Below are 20,017 nucleotides of genomic sequence, written 5' to 3'. Positions count from 1 at the left end.
CACTCATCTGAACAAGCCTCCTGACTTTCCACAGATACAAGACAGACCATTTGCGAGCACATATGCACATCACATTTAGCAGGAGCAGTACTGAAAACCAAGATGTCATGCAGATGCGTACAGGCTGTCCACCTCACGCGATGCAGCACTGTGTGGAGATGAGAGCCGGCACCTCTGTGTGCTTCAGCTTGTTTGTGATTCCTCACACACCCTTTCACTCTTTTCAGCATGAAGATGACTTCGTGTAACTATTTCCAAGGAAATGCAGAGCGTTGCACAAATCCTTCTGCAGTGCACTTCTGGATCTCAGCATTAGGTGCCATCACATTGCAGGCATAACCTGCAGCTGCGTCCCGGCCTGGGAAGCCTCACTTCCACAGAAACTGTCTCCTATTCCCTGAGTATAGATAGCTTCTTCATTTTTCAGTGGAGACCACCTTTCCATTTGATTAGACACCACGAATTCAGCAGACCCTATGGAACCTACTTCTACGGTCTGTGACAGACTGTGCACGTTATACTCTGTCAGTTTGATTTGAGCACTACATTTTTGTCTAGCCTACTGGAATAACTCTGTGACACAGGAGGTGTGTTGAAGATTTTTCTATTTTTTTGAACAAGATTAATAAACAAGAAAGATTTTCATAGTCATCCACTAAGCTAACCCTGAGTTTGGAAACTATCTGATAATTCTGATTGAAATTCAGCAAGTGTTACCAAAGCATATAATTTTCTCTATTCCTGGGATGCAATACCCTGGGATTTTTCTCCAAAATGTTAATTTTGAGTCAGTAATATAACATAAGCAGAAGAACAAGCTGTCATAAATCTGGTATCTGTAACTAGACGTCCAAAGACACACTTGGTCTGAATTTGACTAACTCCTCAGATGATCAGACGTCACAATCCCATAATGCCAGAAAGAATATTATGCAAAGACATCTTCCAGAATTTCATAATGTTACTGGTGTGTATTAAGCAGCAACATTCAAAACCATATTCTGAAGCATCCATTTCTTGCTTTTTGAAATATATGAATCCAGAACAACTTGAATGAAAAACAATCCAAATGGAAAAGAGAACAATAATTAACTATATAGAAGCAGAAGAGGAACACAAAGATTGCCTGGAGAATTTTTGGTTTAAATTCCTATGTGACCATGAATACTTAGATTTTCTACCTAAATAGACCTGAGAAATATAAGCACACAAATTTCACACCAAAGACAAATAAGATCAGTCATCACCAAAACAATTCCTTTCCCCCAAAAAAATTTTTTCTGAGGGCTATCTAGAACGCCATCTTCTCATCTTGAGATATGGGCCTCAGATATAGTGCCCACCTCACATTGCTGGGAGCACAAAATGCAAGATATGCCCCAAGACAATTTCACCTGCAGATGAGAGTGGAAATTAAAAAGAAAAAAAAAATAAGCATCAGACTTGATATTGTAACTATATGAATATTAGTGATGTGTTGATTATGTTAGGTCCAATTATCAAAGATAACTTAGAGCAGGGAGCTTGTACTTCAGCTTAATATCCAAGCTTAGTAAAGATTCACATCCAGGAACTGTTGGTGCTATTCAAAAAGCAACCATCTACAACTAGAAATCAAATTCTAGGCGTCTTCCTCAAACATTATCTAGATAACCTCTTCAACAGGATTAAATGAAAGAAATACTATGATTAATTTCTTTGTGGGAAGATAGTAGTAGGTTGTTCTTTAACCATATGTTTAATTTCCAAAGCTCAAGCAATAAGGATTAGATGCACCACCTACTAAACTAGACACCATTAAAACATTTTCGACCTAATCCAGTCTATTGCTGTGACAAGACTGATATGGTACACAATACGCACCCTCCAAGGTTAAGAAAGAGCAACAAAAGACAACCAAGTGTCATCTGGTAACCTATGAAAGACCATTTTAGCCAGTAAGAGGCCGTGATAGATCACCATCACGATCCTGCCACCATGGAGGATGGCTGTTCTCTGCACACATTGTCTTTTCTGATACTCTTTGATTGGTTTGCAGCTGCTACGTCCTGCATTAAATTTGGCAATTATTGCTCCATGCTTACCTGTCCAGCCTAAGACAGGTGGCAAGGCCGCAGGAATATGACATCTTATCAGAACACCGGTTTACATAACACGAGATTAAACTGCAAAGCCTGTAGAAAGATTATTCAGTTTCTAATCCCAAACACCATCCCTCCAAACCTTTAAATAAATAAATCACTGGGGCATCCTCCTAGTGCTAGCAGGTACCTTTATGGCGTGAAGGATCTCCAACCCACATGTGGCTACACGTCCACAGTCCGACCCCCCAGTCCAACCATGCAGCTCAAGAACCAGGGTGCTATTATCACCCCTTAAAACAACTCTTCTGCAACTAAAAGTTCTTACCTTGGTAACTGCTCTATTTACATGAGTAATTTACTTTTTCATCCGGTAAATCTGGGGGTTTAACACCAGTATCAGCTTCAGATTGTGTCAAATTTCAACACAGCCACCTGAAAACAAGATTATGCTTTCTGTTGAGGGAAATAACTCCTACATTTTTTCCAAACACTAGAAACATCCATTCTGCAAGAGCTGAAGCTCCACAGAAACCAAAAGCCTTGTAAAATAATTTTCATTCCCCAGTTCACCCTGACATTTGTCCAAAGACAAACAAAATTTTCATTTTCAGCTTCTCGTTTGATATTATTCCATCATATGTCCCTATGATTTCACATAACGAGCCAAGTTTAGATTAGAATCACTATAACTCATTTAAAAATTCCTTCAGAATGAAGAAGGCAATTAACGGAGGGCCCTCTCTGCATAGGAAAGTGGAATAAGTCTTTAAATAAAAAGTCATTAACAGGCAGCAAAACACCATGGAGCTACTTGCATCTGGAGCCACGCAGCACTACAATGTAAGCAACAGCAAAACGCAAAGTACTGTTGTGGGTGTAAAACAGAGCCCCTGATATTCGAAAGGCCTCTTTCTGAAATAAAGTGTGTTTCTATGCATCCCAATTGTAAGGTCTAAATACCTGATCCGTAAACAGATGCAGCTCGTGAATTGCACATGTATCATCTTAGTTGCTATTAAAATAAACAGTGCTACTGACAAAATGAAAAGCTAGCCAGTGCCTTCTACACCTCAAAACTGTTTTTTTGTTGTTTTTTGATGGTGATTTTTTTGTTGTTGTTGATGTTGTTGTGTTTGTTTTGTTTTTTTTTTTCTTGGGGGGCTGTTGTTGTTTTTATTACAAGAACTCCACTCACAAACAAGCCAAACTGTAAAGCATGTGCTGTAGACTGGCCCAGGGAATCCACAAAGCACCACGAAGTGATTCACCAGGAAAACCACCTCAGGACAGCCTGACTTCCAGCCAAGACCGCCTCCCAGCATTTTACATTGTGTTAAGCATTCAGCGATAAGATGTTGCATAACGTAATTCCCCATTCTGCTTCGCTGGAAGCACTTGCGGCGTTTGAGAAAGACACAAGCTGCCACTGCAAAAATATTGTGAAGAAATAGCTTGATGTTAATGCCACTTTAGAGATTGGATCAGAGTTTGGATATCTCAAGGAGAGTGGATGGTCGTCATTTCTCAGTCTTCAATCACGCTGTGACAGTTTAGACAGATGGAGGGTCTTGTGCTGATGTACTGAATTTGATATACTGAATTTGGTAAGAAAAGCAGAGGTGTGTCTGCCGTGATCCCACTCCGGGATATTCCAGATCTAGCATTTCATTTGTTCCCATTACATGGAGAAGAAGCTTGATCGAGCTCTGGACTGTGATGCCAAATTTTCTCCTTTAAATCACCCTTACACACACACACACAAAAAAAAAAAAAAAAAAGAAAGAAAAAAGCAGCTACAGCAGCTATTGTGCTCAGTGATGACTCTGTTTAAGGCTGATCATAGCAGAACCAACAGAGAAACAATGGAAATGACACAGAAAGCTGTATGCTTTTGTCTTTAAAACAAACAAACAAAAAACAATAGTGTTTCTTGCTAAATTTTAGTGAGAAAGTCTTGCTTTGGGATTCTCAGGTGTTTTCCTTCACAAGTTACTTAAGATCCAGAAAAAAAACAACAGCCTCTGTCTCCAAATTAAGTGCTGCACAATAATCACACAGACATTACAACTGAGTATTGCTGGTCTGAGCCCATGAACTTAGAAAAGTATCTTTGAGGAAGAAATTAAAAGAAGGTATTATCTACCAGGAAGGGGATCCAATTCATTGATCCATTTCAGGGGAAAAACAACCCGTCATTTTAAAGATCATGATGGTTGTGGAAATTACGCATTTTTATATATATATGTACACAACAATAATCGACCCATGACGTACATGCATGCACACACACATCCCAGACCTGCTTCTAGCTTGATTTTTTTGCCACAGTTTCCTCCTGTGGTGACGGCAGCCCCCACTCCAAAGGCTTTTGACAATGTCTCTGCGGGACCCAGCCTGTGCCTGGCCAGGCCCCCCGGCGGAGCTGGCCATGGGAGCGGGTGGGCAGGGGGGTCCCAGCTGGCTGTCAGGAGCTGATGTTACCGGAGGTGCTGTGACACAGCTGGTATGCTCTTATTCCGGGTGACTCGAGCTAGACCCCAAGAGCTGTTACTAGCAGAAGACAAACATAAAGCTAGCTTCAGGGCTCAGATTTTACTCTGTTCCCTGCTAAAAAGAAATACTTCCCACAATTATCTTTTCCAAGTTTATCTAAAGCACTGATGTCTAGGTTACTATCCTTTTAAAGCAAAAGCATAACTGACCAGCTGCCTCCAAATGGCATTTAAGGTGTCTTCAAGATCCACCTTGCACAGAAAAAGCTTACAAGTACATAACACAAAGGATTTGATCCCCCAGCTAACATGACAATAAAGCAGGCTGCAGTGGGAAAACAACTTGGTAACCTTATGATTCATTTATTATTCGAATTTAATGATGAATTAAACCCCTGCCACCATCCTTACTTAAAAAAAATAAAAATAAAAATAAAAACTTACTCAGCTTCATAAATATCCCACCTTGAACCATCACTAGGTCCGCTTTAGGAAAATCACATTGCAGATACCTCCTTCCAGAGATACAACATGAAGTATTTTATTAATGAAATTATTTCACCTTTAACAAAGTATTTGAAATCTAAAAGAACAGTCCAAGGCTTCTAGAATATTCTTGATTTATAATTAAAAAGAGAACTGCTGAAAATGACTCCTCAAATTAGCAAATCGAATCCAAGTACAATATCGATCGGGCCCACTCCAACACAATGCAAGTGTTTAGACTCTGGTTACTCTTTTTTTCCCCACAACGAAAAGCAGACAGCTAATAAAAGTCAGTATATAAAAGCCCTTTTATAAAACCCTTTGCAATTAAAAATCACATTTAGCGTCCATAATGCTGCAGCAGGGGAGGGCTGCCCCCCACCCCCCACACAACTACAGCCCTCTCTCAGCAGCAGGTTTGTCTCCGTCACAATGGTAGCTCACAAAGAAACATCACAGTACCAATTTAATTTTCCACGGACAGCAGCAATTTGCGCTACTCTACTTCAAAACGAGTACGTTAACTAATCATTAGCTCCACGTACATATATTTAAAATACTATGTACAAGTCTGGATCCACTTTTAAGGGAACGCTGAACTGCCCATGCTTGCATAGCCAGTTTTTAATGAGCAAAGGCAGGATTACGTGCCTGCGGTCTCTGATTCGGCCTTACCCAATCAATAACACCATCGCTTGGGCAGGGATGCTTGCGCATCCCTCTCGGCAGACACGGGTTAAGTGGCAGATGACATTTTTGTCTCCAAGACACAAGCAAGACTTGCATTTAATAGTTTAGGTACTTTTCATATGAAATTCCACCCTTGAGCAAGGCACTAATTTAGTGGGAGACCTCTACTGACTGCAGTAAAGCTTCGGTTCACCCAAGGAGTTGAAGGCCCACTGCCTATAGCTTCAGGATGATGATGGGGTTTTCAGAGATACACGAAGCACTTAAATGGAAAAGGGTTTTTTTTGCTATCTGTGTGCTTTTCAGAAAGCTATACAAACCCACAATACGGTATCTTTATAGAACAGTTTTGTTGTACAACTCAGGTATAATTCTTGATTTCCAAAGAAGTTGCATAAAAGATATAAATACCTATTATTACTGGGTCATTATAATCACAATTTTTTGGTCAAGTACCAGTCTTTTTTTTGTTTGTTTGTTTGAAGAAAAGTAAGCAGTATTCAGAAACACATTAACTTCTCAATGAAAGTTTGGCATCCAAGCTCTGCTTTTAAAGTTTTATTTTTTAAACAACAACAAAAAAAGTCATCCACTTAAGAAAGTTAGGTTGTTACCATCTTACATTTCAGAATACAAAACTGAAAAAAATCCCTATTAAAAAAAAAAAAAAAAGAAAAGAAAAAAAGGCAGGACTTCAGCCAAGTATTCAGCTACTTATTGCTGTAGTTGTAACTCGAGTCCATTTAAAACCCTATGTTTTGGTCATTGGTAGCGAGAACACATTTGGAACACTAGCAGCAATAGAAAACCCCCTTAAAACATAGACAGGTACACTGTTGAGTGAAAATCAGCAGAAACCATCACCACTGAAACATAACAAAGCATTATGTAAAAGTACAACTTAATTGGTAGCTAGAAAAAGCGTTGATTTAAAGTACTGTCCCAAAGCTTTACGTGGGCCTATGTGAGCAAAGAAAAGTCCTTTTGTTCCCACTATGAAAAGACCAGAACCCCAGCGCTACTCAAACATAATGAATGCAGCCTCCACTCTGCCTCAATGCTTTCTCTCTCCCACCCTCCTCCAGCAGGTGGAACACACAAACTCAAAATAATTGCTAATTCCAAATTCAGGTGATATGCACAAACACACTGTTGAACAAAGTTTGGACAAGAAAACAGTACACCTGAGTTCAGTCATACAAACTAATTTTTTTGTCAAGTGTTAGACGAATATATCCATGTCTCTAATATGAATCTAGATGTATTTTCTTACAAAACGCATTGATAGAAATATCCAGGCAAATGCATACCATACAATAGCAAAAGCTTTAAGCCCCATTTAATAAGATGACTTTCTGATTAAAAATAGAAGGCAATTAAGATTTACTCAAAATTACAATTAAGAAAAGCTTTCACAGTGCAATGTTGAAACTGTCACAAAGTTAAGAAAATACTGATATCAAAGTACAATCACAATGTTAAGGTAGACAAAACTACTATACAAGGGCAGATCTTGTAAAATCAAAAGGAACGAACACAACATAGGGGACACCTCACGCCCCTGCTCTACATAGCTCATTTCCTAGTCTGCAGAATCCTCATTGTGTCTTTCTTTTTTTGACATCGGTAGAAGTCTCGTTAAAACTAAGAGATTCATTCTTCTTTGTAGACCAGATTTCAGAGCATGATTACTTCGTGAAAACACGTTCTTCATCACTGCACAATTTCAAAGTAGTGCAATATTGCCATGATGTGCTGAGGCATGAACACATAGCCCGTGTACAGTGCCATTCCAACGATGGAAACTAGCATTGAATCTGAGTGACAGTTAAGGAAGAAAGCATTTGAAACAAAGTGCATTAGAAGTCACATAAGCATAGCATTAAATCTTTCCTGTTAACTATCTTACAACGTTGTATTTTTAAAATACAGGGTGTCAACTGCATTCAGCGAATACATCTGTAGAAGAAGCAATAGAAAACTGACAACCAGAATACTCGGTAGGAGTGACGAGCTGCATCGTGGTAGGAGGCCTGGGGAAACTGAAAATGGGCAAAAAGCTTAACTTATGCGTTGCTTGACAGTACTTAGAACAAAAAACCTGCAGGGGTAATGAAAAATATGAGTAATGTTGTGACAGGCACCTTTCTAGCAATTTCAGCCACAAAGCCTCAGAGGATCAGCGTGGCTTGGAGTAAAGTTGTGCATTTAAATAAACAGATACTCACTATAGCAGATCTGTAAAACAAACCTCACATGAAGAAGTCTGCTAAACAATCTCAAGATGACCACTTTGTTAGTTGAAGTCCAAATGGGGACCTTTTATAGAACTTCAAGAAGGCAGATGGCAGGAGGATAGCTTATAATATGTACGTACCACTAAACCTTCGTCAAGCTCTAGGATTCTCAAAGCTTTATCTACAGAAATCATGGCACCAGACTACTGAAGGATCACATCATTCAAAGTTTAAGACTTCATAAATTCAAAAGTAGCACACTCAACTAATAATAGCCTCTTGATTTCAACCAACTACCAGCAGAGATTCAGTAAGCTTAGACAGAAACATTAGGAAGAGCTCTGAAGATTAACAAACAAGATAACGCTGGATAACAGTACTCAATTTCCACAGGTGAAATCAGAGGAGCTGCGCATGCTCCTTAACTTTGAGAAATCAAGTTACCTCAGCACGTGTTTTACAAAGGCTTTGTGACTGACTTCCCTGTGATAGAGTGGAGATATTCGTTGTGCTTATTAGAGCGTACTAGCTTCTGGGTGTATTTTTAGTCCCAGAAGATTGCACAACGCGAGACACTAAAATGAAGGTCAGCCCATAAATCCACGTTTCAGTACCAGTGCTCGCGGTGACTCCGGAGCACGAGGCGCTGGCGGCGCACGCAGGAGGTCGGCGCACCCGTAGCTCCCGAGGCCGCCGTGTCGGCGCGGCGTCCCCACGGCACCTGGCAGGCCTGGCACAGCCACACTGAAAGCACCCCGTTTGAGGACAGGAACAGCCCTGCTGAACTGAGATCGCAAACGATACTTGGGGCACATAGGTGGTTTTTAAGTTAAGCAGCAGTTGCTTCCCTGCAACATGAGCGTTTTATAAAAATATGTGATCATACACACATACCTTCCATTTGCTTAAATATCTTGCCCAAGTTAAAAAGATGCATAGTTAACACAAAAGCAAAAAAATACATATTCATGACTGATCTACTCGCAAGGGAAGCAATAATGGAGGTTTTTTCAGTGATACAGACACGGCATAAACAGAGGAAGGTATTTTAGTCAGGAATGTGTTGTTGTTTTTTTAATTAAGAACTGCTACCTAAACAATCGTGTGCAGTCAGCCTATAAATACTAGAACAAATAAACAGTAGGTTATCTCCACTTTTACTGACTGTACGCAGGAAAAAACTAATCTCATCACACAGCTGTAACCTGGGAAAACACTTTTACGTAACGAAAGCCAATTCCTTTACAACTGACCAGGAAAAGCAGCTTTGCGCTAGTACTAACACCCTTCTCGCTGGGTGTAAGCGATGATAATGTTTTGGTTAATTTGTCTCTTTGCCTCTTGACATTAACTGGAGGTGGCTCGGGGTCACTCACGCCAGACATCCTTTCAACCCAGGATCAAAACAGACACGCTGAAGAGAAGCACTTGCGATGCCATAACAACACTTGAGGGGATATACTGCCTGCGTGGGAGAGCTGGTTGAAGAAGCTAACCTTTAAGTACTCTTTTACACAGATGCCTTCACGTTAGCATCCATCAAGCTCTCCCACTCCAAGCGAGACAAACAAATTTACCAGCCCGAGGACCAGGCACTCTTCCACTAAAACACCATGTGACGAAGCACGACCAAGACGCGAGTGAGCTCGGCGGCGTGCACACCCACTTCCCACTCGGCAAAAACACGCGCACGGAGGGATTCATGGAAGGCTCGTGCTAACCAGAAACCTCGGCGTTCCGGTTTACAAGCCAAGAAAAAAAAAAAATACCAGAAAAAAAGACCAAAGCGGACCCAACTCCTGACAGACACCGAGCCCCGGGCAGCAGGACCGGCGGCAGCAGGCGGGGCAGCGGCACGACGGGGACCGCCCGGCTCCGGCGGCGCCGGCCCCCGCCCGCTCCCCGCTCCCCGAGCCCCGAACCCGCTCCCCGCGGCCGCCCCGCTCCGTGCCCCAGCGCCGCCCGGCAGGCCCGGCGCCGCCGCCGCCGCCAGAAGGATACTGAAGACGGTGCGCTCCCAGGGCTCCAGCATGTAGAGCGCGGTGACCAGCAGGTACTGGTAGTACAGCCACGACATCTGCTTCCAGGCCGAGCCCAGCGCCATGGCGCGCACCGCGCTCTCCCCGCCCGCCGCTGGCTCCGCGCCGGGCCCAGGCCGAGCGGAGACGGGGGGCGGTGGCTGCCCGGGACCCGCCCTCCCGCCGCCGGCGCCGCCGCCGGGCCCGGCCCCGCCGAGGCCCGGCCCCGCGCCCCGCCCGGGCGGCCGCTGCCCTCCGGGGCCGGGCTGCCCGAAATGGAGGCGCCGAGAAGCGGCGCCCGGCCCGGCCCGGCCCCGGCCGGCCGTGAGGTGGCGGCGCACAGGGGTCGCCGTCCCCGGCACAGCAGCCCAGGGGGACGTGCAGGGCTGCGCCTGACCGACCACCGGCTTCTGGGGAGAATCGAGCCTCAGCAGGATGTTGCTGCAGACGGTTTTCTCTCAGCCTGTTTCGTTTGAGTTGACACACTGGCAATTATGGAAGACCTGAAGGCTGCGCTCAACGTGATCCCCTGGAAGTGTGCTCAGAAGGCTTCAGCGTCTGTAGTTGTCAGAGGGTAAAGCCCTCCCCAAACCAGTGCCCAGATAAACGAGACCTGAAAATCTGACAATGCTGACTGTCCAGATTAATCCCACAGGAATGGAAAAAATAAAGCTGCTACAGATCAACTTTGTACCGCAACTGTTGCTAACTTTGCACTTCTGTAAGGCTTATGGGGCCAAACACCAGAGGGTGTTACAACCCCCTGACTGCTATTTGGCTTCAGATACAGAAAAAGTCAGAGACTGGCCTGGGACTGGGTGATTAGAAAGGCCATTGACAACCTAGTTTAGAAGGCCCCAATCTAGTTTAATCTAGTTTAGTTAAACCAAAAACCTGGTAAAAAGGTATACACGTGGAAATCGGGCACCGTGACTAAGCTGAGCATGAGGTGCAACCTCTAGGCACTGGGGCCAGGCCACCAGCCAAGACCTCCCCCACAGGCCAAGTGCGTGCACCGTAGATGAGAAACTGATACCAACCCAGTACAACCATCCTGCTTAGTAAATCAATTTATGTCACTGAGTGTCGTAATTCTGTTCTTGCAGGCACCCCACCCCAACTTCACCTGTGCTGTTCGTACAACGGAAAGCAAGGAAATACAGTCACGGGAGGGTGTATGTATTAATTATTTACACAGTTGCAATTGCAACTACAGTACTAGGAGCTAACTGTGCAAACGAAAACCACCTGGCAGACAACTGAATATTGTATCTATTTATGTGGCAGGATCTGAAAACGGTTTTAATCTGTCCAGAATACATTTAGACACACTTTCTGTGCAGATTTATTTCAGCACAAGAAGAAATAAGAGCATTGACACAATTAATACCCCCACACAAGCGGCCACAAGAACTGTTGTCCCTTTCCAAGACAGCTGTTGCTTGTTGCAATTGTTACTGGAGGAGTCTTGTGTTGGTGCCACTGCTTGAAAAAGTAGTGGTAGTTATGAAAGCCTCCTTTCTATATAAACACAAAGTTCAAGGACAAGTGGTGTTTTCAGCACAAATAAAGCACTACTCCCATTCACAGCTGCGAGCTGTAGCGATATGGGGCAAATGTGTCCCAGTTCTGCCTGCTCCCACACTTTGCAAGAGTGGGACTGCGATTTGAGTGATAGGGCAAGCAAGAAGCAGCAGCAAGTACCCGATATGAGAAGAAGGGTAATGTCAAGAGGCACACCAGCTGCATGATTTCCTGCTACATCCACCAGCTGTTGTCCAGGTCTCTTACACCTTTTCACTACGGTACGTACTCAGGAGGCAATTGTTAATATTTATTTAGAGCCTTACAAAAAAAAAATAACAATACTCCTCTGAATAGTTCCCCTTCCTTTCCCAGCTCCATTCTAGCCCTGCTTTGGAACTGCCATCATCTATTGTTCCTCCTGCTACCACTGGCACTGACACCTGAGCCCTCGAACTACATTCCCAGATGCTCACGTTTCCAGCAGTTCAGGGCAAAGACCCTTAGCCTGGTGCTCCACAGCACTTTGATGCTGCACCTAGACTGTGAAGATGGCTACATCGTGGCCAGTATGCCCTACAGCACAGAGTGCATCCTCTATCACATCTGCTGCTCCACAGTTGTAAGAAGGAACAGTTCTTATGTTCAAAATGCATGTGTATTCTGAGCTGCTTCCTGAGAAACAAGCAGTAATTTCAGCATTTCCATGGTCACCCTAACAAGATGGAAGCCAGCAATCTTCTGAATATAATAAAAGCCATTTACAACATTTACTCTTCTGCCAAGCTCAAACTGTCCTGAGCTTTATACAGCTAAACTTCTGGAATGATTAAAAAAATATAAATCAATGTTGCTATGTACTAAAACTAGACTTTTACAGCTTGCAAAGAGCAGTAGGATTGATTTTCTTTTTACTGGAAAGTACAATGTCTGTATTTTACCCAAATTTTACAAGAACTGCATGCTGTTTATTCCAGTAAGACAAAAAATTTGAAGGTTTGTATTTCCCTCCATCATCACCAGTGAGTTATTTTCTTGAAAAGTTGTGAAGAAAAAGGTGAACGCTGATACTTGTACTAAATTCCTTCAGTAAAACTAAAATATTAAATTTGCTAAAAAACAATGTCCACAAAAGCAATTAACAAATAGCTAAGCAAATAACTGCATTGTTTCCAACCCACAGGATGTTTACGGAGCTCTGAAAGTGGACCAGATGAGGCACAGATCATGCCAGTCTGCACTGCAGAAGCTGTTGTCCACTACCCTGTGTGATGTTCGATGACTAAAGGATTTACTTCCAGGAGGTCCTTCTGAGTTTTGGCCTCCACCCAATGGTTACTCTGGCAGTGACACTACTCTGAAACAGCTGCACTGACCATTTTCCTTTTTACATCCTGCTGAACGTCTCTCTACCTCCGCTCACTCTGTCATTTTCCAGGTGTATTTTTTATCACAGCTTCTTTTACATTAATCCCAGATACATCTCGTATAGGAACCTGGTGGTCATTTATCTTCCCTTACAATGTAACTCCTCAAAGTCTCTGGGGGCAAACCGGCAGCAGCCTATGGCCCACAGCATTCGGTTTTTGAAGGGCCAAAACATTAATCAAACTTATATTGTATTTTTTTTAATTTTAAACATGGGCCAACTTCACCTCTGCCATTTCTTCTATCTTTCCTACTACAATTACTCATGCAGTAACACAAAATTGAGATGACCTGGCCACCAATACACCAGCCAGCTTAATATTGTCACTTCTATTGTCCATAGTGTTGGCTTCATGCAAGCCTGACGGTAGAACAAATGTTTTGGTGTTTTCCTCCTAGGCTCATGGGCTCATGTAACACTGTACAAAATCAGTATTTGTAGATCAGTAGAACACAGCACCAGGGACTAGAGAAGGTAACCAAAGAGACCTATGATTTTACTGTAATCTAAACCACAAAATATGATGTTCTTCAGGTTCCTACCTCTTAAATATTTCTGTCAATATCTCAGAGCATGTAACAACTTATTTACAGTACTATCAAAAGAAAAAAGCTTAAAGATGAGATTGAACAAAGGCCTGTTTGAAAAAAAAAAGTTGAAACATTAAAAAACATGAGGCTATAAAGAAGAGACATTACTTACTAATAAAAAAATAGTTCACCTCTTGGGAGTATGCCTGGAGAAGCAGAGAAAAGGATCCAACATTAACGTTACAGTGGTTTCATTGACTAAACAAGAAGCCTAAATATCATAGAGCAGAAGCTACTTACGCTTCCATAAAGAAGCCATAATTGTACTGAAGAAACACAAAAAGCACACAAACTAGATTAATGGCCATAGAGCTAACCATAAGTTTATTCTTAAAACATGTCACCGTGAAGAAAAAGGACAGTAGAAAAAAATGTCAGGTATTTTCTTCTAATGTATTTTTACATTAAAAGTTCCTAATTGTGTTACTAAGCATTACTATGTTGATTTAAGTGATCCATTCCAAACTTGATATAACCTGATTTTCCCATCTATACAAATAAAAATTTCAATTTGAGATCTTAATGAGCCAAAAATCCAAATATAATGACAAGTCCTTCCTTATCTTACCTACATTTGTGCAAATCATCCAAGAATGCCAGCCTAAAGAAGCCCGACATCCTGACTGAGAATTACAGTTTATTAGCACCCTAGAAATGATGAATGCAGCTACACAGGACCAGTTTATACCGTCTTTATTCTAAGCAGCAGTTCTAATACATATTGAGATAATGGACAGTATATACACAGGGAATGATCATAATACACAGATCTTACATTTTATTTACAAAATTTTCAATCCTCAATGATGCAACCACCTGGCAGCGTGAAAGAATATTGTTCTCAAATGCAAGCAGTTAACCATATTCCTTTCATAAAAAGGAATACAACAACAAGTGTCAAAAACCCAACCGCTATAAAGTTCTCTAATTAAAATGTACATTTAAAAGAACGTATTTTAAACATGCTAACATGCCTGCATTTCTGATACTTCACACTGTCTTAAACAGTGCACTTTTTTTTTTTGCTGCTTTTGCATATTAGCAGTGGCTGGCTAGAACATTGAAGAAGTGAAAAACTTCATCTTTATCCATCACTGCCACCTCAGTTGAACATTCAGTACATAACACTGGATGATACACTTCCTCCTCTTCTTGACTGGACTGTACAGAGGTAGTTTCTTTGCTGTGCTTCATTTTCTTACTTCTTTTATTTAGCTTCTTTCTGTATTTCAGAATTTCCTCTTTGTTAACAAAGCAGTTCATCACAAACATTGCTCTGTACTGTGTTTTGTAAGATTCATGTCTACGGAGAAGGGGAGAAAATGCAAGTCATACCACTGATAAAACTCTGCTTCCAAGAAATTGGTTATCACTAGAAATGGGATTAAACGTAGGAAGTACCATGTGAAAGGGCTGAAAGCCAAATAAGTATGAAGTTTTATAAGCAGAAGTCACAACTACCAAAATCACAAAACTAGAGTTGCAAGCCTGAAATTCTCTATCTATAAATAACAAACATTGACACATCACACTTGAAAAATATCTGTCTATAATAAAATGGATTTTCAGCTGTCATCTGCATAACAACCGCATAGCTGGAGCACATAGCAAGTTCAGGGCCGCAACAACACCATGTCTCTCAGGCTGCGGTTTTAGAGCAGCCTAAACCAACATAACAGGTGGCTGCAGAAGTCCTATCTTGACTTCTGGGGCTTTAGTGCTTGTACAATGATGTGCTGAGCTATTTTAGTTTATCAAACTCACGAAAGACCAGTCCAACGATAAAAACAGTTTTCTGTGAGCTTCGCAAACTGAAATACTTAACTACAGAACAGTCACGGAATGCCAGAACCAGCAAATGGAAGAGATTGGGAAATAGCACCCAGCATTTAGATGATTTTAGGCTGCTGTGGAATTTCACCTTCAACTACCAAAAGTACTGAGTAAATTTGGGGTAGCTTATTCCTCATTTCACAGGGTACTTTCTCCATTACTCTCAGTGCAAAAGTCTTCTCCTTTGCACAAGTTCACAATAGTAATTAGGTTTGCAGTGCAGTCAAATACTGGAGAGCTGCAAAACATGCTTTCCAGGTACTACTTAACTGTACTCAAAACTGCTAACACTCAGAGCAATTAAGAATATACTACTATCCTGATTTTGCCTAATCCTCTGCTAAAAATGAAACTTTAACATGAAAATAATAGTTAACCTGGAATAATTTGATACCTCTAAACATCAAACTAACATATTTTTCTAAAAACAAAAAATCAGCATGAACTTCCTGTTTAGTCTCCATGATGTTTTTTTAACAGTTTACCTTCTCCACTATACTAAAGTTCTTCCCTGTTCTTCCTCATCTCCATGCTGCATGTTAAACTGATCATCACCATTCTTTGAAACTAGAATTCACCCCTACATCTGATTCATCTTCTTGTTATTAGCTCCACCTTGCAAGGCTCAATTGATCAAATCACTGAATACACTAAAAATGCAACTGACCAGAAGAGAGGCATTGCAAGAAGACCCCTTATTGTTCAATAGTTACCTCTGACAGTCCAGGCATAACGTTGTCATGCAGGCAGGGCAATTCAAAACAGCATCGCTATTTGGAACAGCTGAAGGTTTTGTCTGTTGTTGCCGCAGCCCTTTTCTTTGATTACGGTACCTACCAATTGGAGAAGGGAGGAGAGACAGAAAAAGTGAAATTACGTGTCCTTGCTGTCACACACATCAATTCAACCTTAAGAACTCTTTTTGTATTAAGATACATCAGTAAGTACCCAGCTCCTTCTCGAGACCTTTTTCATTAACTCAAAACACATAAACATAAGCACTGCATGGAAAAAACGCGCAGCAGTATCTTTCCGTTTATTTTGTTCAGAGGATTCTCATTTGGTGACATACGTACATCTAATGTGGACTTCTGCCCAATAATCATCTTCCTGGAGAAGGCAGGTATCTTAAGTGCAATCTCTGCAGGCAACATACATTAATGTTGTGTTTTTCAAGATTTACATTTCCCTTCTGCTTCAACAAGCATTTTTCTAATTTATCCTTCAAAAAAAACTCAAGTAAGGCAGCTTTGTTCTGTTTGTATGACAACCTTTTCATTAACACTGTGGTTCTTTCGATAAGATCTATACACAAAACTGGCTTATTGAACTAGCACATTCATTATATGCACATAGAAGTTTTACAGGCTTTTAAATTTCATACACTGTAAATTCTAAGGCAAAAATATTCTCAGTGTGGACTTGACAGCATTTTTCTGTATAGTCACCACATTCAATGGAATTTTTCATTTTGTGGTAATGCCCTCTTTTGGCTGGAATAAAGTTAATTTTCCTCCTAGTAGCTGGTATGGTGCTGTGTTTTGGGTTTGGGATGAGAATAACGCTGATAACGCACTGATAGTTTAGCTGTTGCAGAGCAGTGCTCACACAGAGCCAAGGACTTTCCAGCCTCTCACCAGTACCACCCTGCCAGCATCAGGTGCCCCAGGAGCTGGGAGGGGACAGAGCCAGGACAGCTGACACAGAGTGGCTGCAGGGATGTCCCATACCTTACGGCTTCACGATGAGCAATAAAACTGGAGGAGTTGGCCAGGGAGGTGCGGGGAGCAGGGAGGCTGCTGCTGCTCAGGGAGTGGCTGGGCATTGTTTGGCAGGCGATGAGCAATTGCATTGTCCATCACTTTCTTTCTATATTTTTTTATCATCATCATCATCATTTTCCCTTCCTTTTCTGTCCTATTAAACTGTATTTATCCCAGCCCACAAGTGGTTTTTTTTTGTAGTTGTTCCCCCCCACCCCGATTCTCTCCCCCACCCCACTGCGGAAGGGGAAGTAAGCAAATGGCTACATGGTGCTGAGTTGCCAGCCAGGTTAAACCACAACAGCTAAGCATCCTACAGCTCAATTATTTACAGTCTCTTACCTCCTCCTTTGTAAGTCAACCCACGCTTGGTCTCGATTGTCTTCTTCTGGGTCATATAACAGCTCATCATTGGAAAGAATCCGACGTTGCTGATGTTTTCTTTTTTTCTGGGCATCCTGTGTAACTGTAAAGATTTGTGCAAGTACACATTACATCAGTTGGACATGAGACGATTCTCTACTTAAATCAAAATGTGAATTTTTTGATTTTCCTTTAAAACATCTGCAATAACTCTAAACTAAATCAAAGATCTAGCTCATCTCTACTCCAAATGCACCACCCCAAAGGATTAAGACGTCTTACGTAGATTGGCATACATCATAAATTTGCAGGAACTTTGTTGAGATGATATAGGCTGGTAATTGTCCCCAGAGGGCTCTCTTCAGAGTCCCTGACCCCCCTACAAGGATTCTACTAGACCTGAGATGGTAGTCTCCTAAAATGCCCTCCTCTCCTCAGTTACTTACCCATTTTATCTTCCTCTTCTGAATCAGAATCAAAGTAAATGTCATCGTAGTATTTCGAAGTGGTGGCATCTCCAGTCTGCCCAGTGCTTGAGGAAGTACCTATATGCGTAATTGGAGAGAGAAGTTGTAAGAACATCTCACCAAAAGGATAACTAATGTATAGTCCAGAACAAACCTTCATTTCCAAGTTAGTTTACTCAGAAGCATTCTGGGTGTGTTAAGTAACAGCTCTCCCAATTTACTCCCATATCCCGATCATCCACACTACTTGCGTTATTTCGTTTATAGGTGCTCTCTCAGAGTAGAACTGCTCACTTTCTCTGAGACGAACCCCCAGTACAGTTCAAAGGAAGGTTTCTTTTATTCAGTCATGCAGAAGAAATACAGATGTGGCACATTGTCATAAACTTTGACGTAAGTAAAATTCACAAGAAAAAAACTTGCTACTTTTCAGGACCACAGTAGTTCATAAAAGACCTAGATTGATTGGCTGTCACATGTTGGTCCGCCCCAAAAATCCTATTCTGTTCTGGATGCATGTAGCAGTATAAACATTTCTACACCTTCTTAACTGCAAAACCAAAACTGAAGGATCAGGTTTGTCTACTAAAACAGAAAAACTATTAAACCTGCTGGATGCAAAATAAAGTTCCTACCTTAAAATAAATACGACACGTATTTCCCCAGAAATTAAAACACCTCACTAGGCGTTTGTACTAGGTACAAAACTAGAACATACGCTCCTTCAACACCAAAGCAATCAATCTATTGCACCCAAAATAGTACACAAACTCCAGAACAGGTAAGTCTTTAACACATTTTTACTATCTGATGTAACTTGTAATTTTAAGCACTTAAGGGAGGAAGAGATGAGTATTTTTCTTGATTCTTTTCCCCATCTGATTTGGGATCTCAATCCAACACATGCTTTTCTTTTGTGCAAGAAAGGGCACCAAATCTTGATAGCATCCAGAGCCACTAGAGGCTGCAACCTGCTCCTGAGACTTCTAAATACATGTGCAAAGTTAAAGAGACACCAGGGAAAAAGGAGACAGATCAAACAAAGAGAATTCACAGTAAAACAGGGAATCACAAGTTCACAAACAACAAAACAAGTCTTAGAAAATGATGAAAACAAACGCATTTCTGCAAGTGGCACCTAGTGACCAATTTCTGCAGTGATCAGCCATTTTAAGATTTTTCCACAGGCTTCCTACAGCCCCCCACTGCCACCACAAACCTCCCCTCTAGCTGTGAGAGCACATCAACTCCTTAACCAGACACCGCTTCACCCGGTGTCATGCACAAGCAGACGCTAGGTGCGATTTACCCATTTCTGGTGATTTCCATTTGCCTTCTATCGTTCTCATGGTGGTGTTGAGCTCGGCCTCCATCTCCTTCTGGAACTCATCGTCGCTGGAGGATTCGCTCTCCCCGGTCAGGCACTCCCGTAGCAGTTTCCGCTTCTGATCGGGAGTGCCGTGTAAGAGCACGTCCACCTCATCTTCCGAGCTACAAGGATTGAAACGTTACGGATCTCATCAACACTACCAGCTTAAAACACCGACTGATTTGGGGAACGAACACCTAGATTGCGGGGACATACTGGGAGGCGCTTCTCCACGGATTTGGGTGAAATTTTTATGCCTCCTGGGCCCGGGACGCTCCCCACAGCAGCCGGGCTGGGCTCAGCAGGGCGCCCCTCGGTTTTCCAGCCTCAGCCCAACAAAGGCGACCCCCCCGCCCCCCCAAGGCGCCGGGCCCGGGCCTCCGCGGTTACCGGCCCCAGCGGGCAGCGGAGGGAAAGGGCAGCCCCCGGCCGCCCTCCGCGTGCTCCGAGAGGCACCTGCTGAGCGCCCGCTCCTCGTCGCTGGGCTCCTCCACCACGTAGGGGTCGTCCTCCTCCCGCAGCCGGCTCATGGCGGCCGCCACCGCTTCCGCCCGCTCCCGGCGGCTCCGGGCCCGCCCCGCCGCCCGCCTCCGCCCCTCGCTGGGCCGGGCCGGGCCGGGCCGGGGGAGGCGGCACCGCCTCGGCCGAAGGCCCCCGGGAGCTTTGGGGGCT

The 20,017-nt window shown here is 42.7% G+C and overlaps 2 protein-coding genes across 2 annotated transcripts; both read right to left on the bottom strand.

Annotated features, from left to right (window-relative positions):
• Positions 1-6,295: 6,295 nt before the first annotated feature.
• Positions 6,296-10,182, bottom strand: SPTSSA (serine palmitoyltransferase small subunit A). Its single transcript, XM_083840092.1, has 2 exons — positions 9,991-10,182; positions 6,296-7,569 (listed from the first exon to the last, which is right to left on the bottom strand). The coding sequence occupies exons 1-2, from the start codon at positions 10,091-10,093 to the stop codon at positions 7,466-7,468; spliced, it is 207 nt and encodes a 68-aa protein (XP_083696218.1). The 5' UTR covers positions 10,094-10,182; the 3' UTR covers positions 6,296-7,465.
• A 4,045-nt stretch (positions 10,183-14,227) lies between these two features.
• Positions 14,228-19,961, bottom strand: EAPP (E2F associated phosphoprotein). Its single transcript, XM_083840091.1, has 6 exons — positions 19,802-19,961; positions 19,286-19,467; positions 17,956-18,054; positions 17,489-17,612; positions 16,097-16,216; positions 14,228-14,853 (listed from the first exon to the last, which is right to left on the bottom strand). Exons 1-6 carry the CDS (start codon positions 19,873-19,875, stop codon positions 14,589-14,591), a joined length of 864 nt encoding a protein of 287 aa, XP_083696217.1. The 5' UTR covers positions 19,876-19,961; the 3' UTR covers positions 14,228-14,588.
• Between the last annotated feature and the right edge of the window lie 56 nt (positions 19,962-20,017).

Source organism: Anser anser (assembly GCF_964211835.1).
Source record: "Anser anser genome assembly, chromosome: 5".
NCBI classification, from domain to species: domain Eukaryota; kingdom Metazoa; phylum Chordata; class Aves; order Anseriformes; family Anatidae; genus Anser; species Anser anser.
This window is presented reverse-complemented; position numbering and strand designations above follow the sequence as displayed.

Bases quoted from the DNA above. Each gene is read 5' to 3' on its own strand.
- EAPP (XM_083840091.1), bottom strand. From the start codon at position 19,875: ATGAGCCGGCTGCGGGAGGAGGACGACCCCTACGTGGTGGAGGAGCCC. The intron at 16,217-17,488 runs GTAAGAGACTGT...TCCAATTGGTAG, and splicing joins GTTGACTTACAAAGGAGGAG to GTACCGTAATCAAAGAAAAG. The intron at 14,854-16,096 runs GTAACTATTGAA...CCTTCTCCGTAG, and splicing joins TTATGCCTGGACTGTCAGAG to ACATGAATCTTACAAAACAC.
- SPTSSA (XM_083840092.1), bottom strand. From the start codon at position 10,093: ATGGCGCTGGGCTCGGCCTGGAAGCAGATGTCGTGGCTGTACTACCAG. The intron at 7,570-9,990 runs GTATCCTTCTGG...ACTGTCACTCAG, and splicing joins CTGGGAGCGCACCGTCTTCA to ATTCAATGCTAGTTTCCATC.